This window comes from Salmo trutta, chromosome 30 (genome assembly GCF_901001165.1).
Source record: "Salmo trutta chromosome 30, fSalTru1.1, whole genome shotgun sequence".
Classification (NCBI taxonomy): domain Eukaryota; kingdom Metazoa; phylum Chordata; class Actinopteri; order Salmoniformes; family Salmonidae; genus Salmo; species Salmo trutta.
Window position 1 is genome coordinate 41139088 of NC_042986.1, and position 6600 is coordinate 41145687.

Below are 6600 nucleotides of genomic sequence, written 5' to 3' on the forward strand. Positions count from 1 at the left end.
GAAGGCCTTCATCATAGTATCGCTGCTCTATAATAAGCTCTACGTATCGGCCTCAAGGCCTTCATCAGAGCTTTTTATTACTTCAGAAAAATAAGACAATGTTTTTTCCTAAAAGATAAATATTTGATGTGAATTGAGTATCTTCATGATTTCACCATATGAACGGCTGCCATTGGTAATTCACGTAGGCCTGTTGGTAACTGTAAGTAGCCTTTTTACCGTTTCAGCTCACGGGATTTGATCCAGCAACCATTCTGGTTATTGGTCCAACACTCTTACCACTAGACTACCTGCTGCCCACAATGGAAGCCTTACGAATATTTAAACAAGATTATGAAGGCTCAGTTGGTAGAGCATGGTGTTTGCAACGCCAGGGTTGTGGGTTCGATTCCCACGGGGGACCAGTACGAAGAAAAAAAAGAAGAAATGTATACATTCACTACTGTAAGTCGCTCTGGATAAGAGCGTCTGCTAAATGACTAAAATGTAAAATGTAAATCTAAAGTCCATCATCAGCAAATTTGTAACCAGAGAGTAGATGTCTCCTACACAGTGACCTAGAGTAGACTACCAGAGAGTAGGTGTCTCCTACACAGTGACCTAGAGTAGACTACCAGAGAGTAGGTGTCTCCTACACAGTGACCTAGAGTAGACTACCAGAGAGTAGGTGTCTCCTACACAGTGACCTAGAGTAGACTACCAGAGAGTAGGTGTCTCCTACACAGTGACCTAGAGTAGACTACCAGAGAGTAGGTGTCTCCTACACAGTGACCTAGAGTAGACTACCAGAGAGTAGGTGTCCCCTACACAGTGACCTAGAGTAGACTACCAGAGAGTAGGTGTCTCCTACACAGTGACCTAGAGTAGACTACCAGAGAGTAGGTGTCTCCTACACAGTGACCTAGAGTAGACTACCAGAGAGTAGGTGTCTTCTCTACACAGTGACCTAGAGTAGACTACCAGAGAGTAGGTGTCCCCTACACAGTGACCTAGAGTAGACTATCAGAGAGTAGGTGTCTCCTACACAGTGACCTAGAGTAGACTACCAGAGAGTAGGTGTCCTCTACACAGTGACCTAGAGTAGACTACCAGAGAGTAGGTGTCTCCTACACAGTGACCTAGAGTAGACTACCAGAGAGTAGGTGTCCTCTACACAGTGACCTAGAGTAGACTACCAGAGAGTAGATGTCTCCTACACAGTGACCTAGAGTAGACTACCAGAGAGTAGGTGTCTCCTACACAGTGACCTAGAGTAGACTACCAGAGAGTAGGTGTCTCCTACACAGTGACCTAGAGTAGACTACCAGAGAGTAGATGTCTCCTACACAGTGACCTAGAGTAGACTACCAGAGAGTAGGTGTCTCCTACACAGTGACCTAGAGTAGACTACCAGAGAGTTGATGTCTTCTCTACACAGTGACCTAGAGTAGACTACCAGAGAGTAGGTGTCTCCTACACAGTGACCTAGAGTAGACTACCAGAGAGTTGATGTCTTCTCTACACAGTGACCTAGAGTAGACTACCAGAGAGGAGGTGTCTCCTACACAGTGACCTAGAGTAGACTACCAGAGAGTAGGTGTCCTCTACACAGTGACCTAGAGTAGACTACCAGAGAGTAGGTGTCTCCTACACAGTGACCTAGAGTAGACTACCAGAGAGTAGGTGTCTCCTACACAGTGACCTAGAGTAGACTACCAGAGAGTAGGTGTCTCCTACACAGTGACCTAGAGTAGACTACCAGAGAGTAGATGTCTCCTACACAGTGACCTAGAGTAGACTACCAGAGAGTAGGTGTCTCCTACACAGTGACCTAGAGTAGACTACCAGAGAGTAGATGTCTCCTACACAGTGACCTAGAGTAGACTACCAGAGAGTAGGTGTCCTCTACACAGTGACCTAGAGTAGACTACCAGAGAGTAGGTGTCTCCTACACAGTGACCTTAGGTAGACTACCAGAGAGTAGGTGTCCTCCTACACAGTGACCTAGAGTAGACTACCAGAGAGTAGGTGTCCCCTACACAGTGACCTAGAGTAGACTACCAGAGAGTAGGTGTCTCCTACACAGTGACCTAGAGTAGACTACCAGAGAGTAGGTGTCTCCTACACAGTGACCTAGAGTAGACTACCAGAGAGTAGGTGTCTCCTACACAGTGACCTAGAGTAGACTACCAGAGAGTAGGTGTCTCCTACACAGTGACCTAGAGTAGACTACCAGAGAGTAGGTGTCTCCTACACAGTGACCTAGAGTAGACTACCAGAGAGTAGGTGTCTCCTACACAGTGACCTAGAGTAGACTACCAGAGAGTAGGTGTCTCCTACACAGTGACCTAGAGTAGACTACCAGAGAGTAGGTGTCTCCTACACAGTGACCTAGAGTAGACTACCAGAGAGTAGATGTCCCCTACACAGTGACCTAGAGTAGACTACCAGAGAGTAGGTGTCCCCTACACAGTGACCTAGAGTAGACTACCAGAGAGTAGGTGTCTCCTACACAGTGACCTAGAGTAGACTACCAGAGAGTAGGTGTCCCCTACACAGTGACCTAGAGTAGACTACCAGAGAGTAGATGTCCCCTACACAGTGACCTAGAGTAGACTACCAGAGAGTAGGTGTCTCCTACACAGTGACCTAGAGTAGACTACCAGAGAGTAGGTGTCTCCTACACAGTGACCTAGAGTAGACTACCAGAGAGTAGGTGTCTCCTACACAGTGACCTAGAGTAGACTACCAGAGTCATGCAGTTTGCACTAAATAGATCCTATCGTTATTCCGTAGTTTTGCCGAACATTTTATAATTCCTGTAGCAACTGGTCATTGAAGATAGTCTACAGAGTGCATGTTTTCTGGAAATGTAAGAGCTGAACCAGCTGCTCCATAAAGTACTGTAGACGTATATCCTATGCAGTGAGTGACCTCCACCGTAGTCATTCCACTAGATGGTGCAAAACTAAGAGAAAATGAGAAATGAAAGTGAAAACAATCTCAAGGGGAAATCATGAATCAACTTTATAATCTAACGATACATCGTAGATTTTATTACACAATATATACGTCCGCTAAAAAGCTCCTCCCAGAGTTGTTATTTCAGGATATCTCCTTCAACTTTCGTTGATTTTGTTTCTTTATGTGTGTATCTATATTTGTAATATGCTGCACAATGTTTTATAACCATACGGTATAATGTCAGCCTTAAATATGAATATGCCCATGCATCCTGAGTCATGTTTTGTCCTCACTGTTTCCCCCCCTCTCTGCTCCTCCCCTCTCCTCCTCCCCTCTCCTCCCCCCTCCTCCCCTCTCCTCCCCTCTCCTCCTCCCCCTCCTCCCCTCTCCTCCCCCTCCTCCCCTCTCCTCCCCTCTCCTCCTCCCCCTCCTCCCCTCTCCTCCCCCCTCCTCCCCTGTGGCTTGTGTGAATAGATTCACTCAGATGGGGGCTACCCGGGCTGAAACTGAGCTGTGCGTGCTGGAACATGCCTTGACTTGTACCGGCTTGCCAGGCTGAGGAAGGAGAGAGCCTTTGAGCCCTGTGGTGAACAGTTTGACACTGACCTGTGTGAAGTGACCCTCAGAGAGAGAGAAATCAGACCAGCAGGGTGGCTCTCGACACTAGCAGTTGACTGGACCAGAACAGGACTTCAGCTGTACCCAGTCTCCAGCCTCAGTCCTAACACTGTTTTACTGGTAAGTGTGCTGTTTAATAGTCACTCTCCTGAATGGATTTTCTTTTAGACTTGTCATACTGTACGGTACCCTCTACAGTTTGTCTCTCAAATAACTGGTTGGCTTTTACTTCTACACAATTGAAAAAAAAGATGAAAGGGATTCTTGTACAACAATAGTTTGATTTGTTTGTTACAGATTTCTGTCCCTTTATTGTATTCTACTGTTCCACTGGAATGTACCTATAGTACAGTCCCTTCAGAAAGTATTCAGACACCTTGACTTTTTCCCACATTTTGTTACGTTACAGCCTTATTCTAAAATGTATTAAATAGTTTTTTTCTCTTTTCAATCTACACACAATATCCCATAATGACAAAATGAAAACAAGTTTTTAGAAATTATTGCAATTTTATTAGAAATAAAAAACTGAAATACCTTATTTACATAAGTATTCAGACTCTTTGCTTTGAAAATCAAAATTGAGTTCAGGTGCATCTTGTTTCCATTGATCATCCTTGAGATGTTTCTACAACTTTATTGGAGTCCACCTGTGGTAAATTCAATTGATTGGACATGATTTGGAAAGACACACACACCTGTCTATATAAAGGTACCACAGCTGACAGCGCATGTCAGAGCAAAAGAGGTTTGGAACCACCAAGACTCTTCCTAGAGCTGGCCGAACTGATCAATCGTAGGGAGAAGGGCCTTGATCAGAGAGGTGGCCAAGAACCCGATGGTCACTCTGACAGACCTCCAGAGTTTCTCTGTGGAGATGGGAGAACCTTCCAGAAGGACAACCATCTCTGCAGTACTCCACCAATAAGGCATTTATGGTAGAGTGGCCAGACGGAAGCCACTCCTCAGTAACAGGCACATGACAGCCCGTTTGGAGTTTGCCGAAAGGCACCTAAAGACTCTCAGACCATGAGAAACAAGATTCTCTGGTCTGATGAAACCAATATTGAACTCTTTGGCCTGAATGCCAAGCGTCACGACTGGAGGAAACCTGGCACCATCTCTACGGTGAAGCATGGTGGTGGCAGAATCATTGGGTGGGGATGTTTTTCAGGGGCAGGGACTGGGAGACTAGTCAGGATCGAGGGAAAGATGAACGGAGAAAAGTACAGAGAGGTCCTTGATGAAAACCTGCTCCAGAGCGCTCAGGACCTCAGACTGGGGCGAAGGTTCACCTTCCAACAGGACAACGACCCTAAGCACACAGCCAAGACAACGCATGAGTGGCTTCGGGACAAGTCTCTGAATGTCCTTGAGTGACCCAGCCAGAGCCCGGACTTGAACCCGATCAAACATCTCTGGAGACCTGAAAATAGCTGTGCAGCAACGCTCCCCATCCAACCTGACAGAGCTTGAGAGGATCTGCAGAGAAGAATGGGAGAATCTCCCCAAATACAGGTGTGCCAAACGTGTAGCGTCATACCCAAGAAGACTCGAGACTGTAATCGCTGCCAAAGGTGCTTCAACAAAGTACCGAGTAAAGGGTCTGAATACTTATGTAAATGTTATATTTCAGTTTTTTGGGGGGGGTTATTATGGTGTATTGTGTGTAGATTGATGAGGGAAAAACAGAATCGAATCAATTTTAGAATTAAGCTGTAACGTAACAAAATGTGGTAAAAGTCATAAGGTCTGAATACTTTCTGAATGTACTGTACTTAATGGTAGTCTACTGTTCTCTGGAAGGTACCTATAGTATTTAATGGTAGTCTACTGTTCTCTGGAAGGTACCTATAGTATTTAATGGTAGTCTACGTTTCACTGGAAGGTACCTATAGTATTTAATGGTAGTCTACTGTTCTCTGGAAGGTACCTATAGTATTTAATGGTAGTCTACTGTTCTCTGGAAGGTACCTATAGTATTTAATGGTAGTCTACTGTTCTCTGGAAGGTACCTATAGTATTTAATGGTAGTCTACGTTTCACTGGAAGGTACCTATAGTATTTAATGGTAGTCTACTGTTCACTGGAATGCACATAATTTTCCATGAAATACCGTAGGTATATTCCGGTGGAAAGTAGATACTTTCTTTTTATAATTGAACCTTTATTTAACTAGGCAAGTCAGTTAAGAGCAAATTCTTATCTACAATGACGGCCTACCAGGGAACAGTGGGATAACTGCCTTGTTCAGGGGCGGAACGACAGATTTTTACCTTGTCAGCTCAGGGATTCAATCTAGTGACCTTTCGGTTACTGGCCAAACGCTCTAACCACTAGGCTACCTGCCGCCCGAAAATCATGCCCTTGTGCCGTGACCCGGATTCGAACCGGGGTTGCTGCAGCCACAACGCAGAGTACTAACCACTATACGATCTTGGCGAGCTAACAGTGGTATTATTGTCCTCGTAGAATTTGACCAGGTAATATCTTAGGAGAGGTTCTATTTATCCTAAATAAGTGTGACATCACATCTGTACAGCGAGTTAACAATACCACACTAACACCCTCTGGACTCCCATCTATAGCTCAGCTTAAACACGCACACGCACACACACACACGCACGCACGCACGCACACACACACACACACACACACACACACACACACACTATTGTCTGTTGGCAAGGGGAAGTTTCTGAATGACAGAATGAAGGAGCAAAAAGTACTAAAGAATCACCGGTACTTTTTTCCCTCTTCTCCTCGCCCTAGCTCTTGGGGATTCCCCCTCACAGTGAAACCGCCGGCATTCTCTACTACCTATCAACTACCTGGACCCCAGTGGAGGCTGGTGGGAGGAGCTATAGGAGGACGGGCTCATTGTAATGGCTGGAATGGAATAAATGGAACGGAGTCAAACATATCAAACCTATTGAAACGACATGTTTGACTCAGTGTCATTAATTCCATTCCAGCCTTTACAATGAGTCAGTTCTCCTCTAGCTTCTCCCTGCCAAACCTCCACTGCTGGACACAGAG

The 6600-nt window shown here is 45.4% G+C and overlaps 1 protein-coding gene across 1 annotated transcript in view; it reads left to right on the top strand.

The window, feature by feature from the left end:
- Positions 1-3488: 3488 nt before the first annotated feature.
- LOC115168702 (carbonic anhydrase 6) overlaps positions 3489-6600 on the top strand; it is a 61354-nt gene continuing 58242 nt past the window's right edge. The window contains exons 1-2 of the mRNA XM_029724202.1: positions 3489-3681; positions 6334-6600. The exon at positions 6334-6600 is cut by the window's right edge and continues 41 nt beyond it. Coding sequence (XP_029580062.1) covers positions 6545-6600 — 56 coding nt within the window. The 5' untranslated portion in view covers positions 3489-3681; positions 6334-6544. The remainder of the gene's footprint in view (positions 3682-6333) is intronic.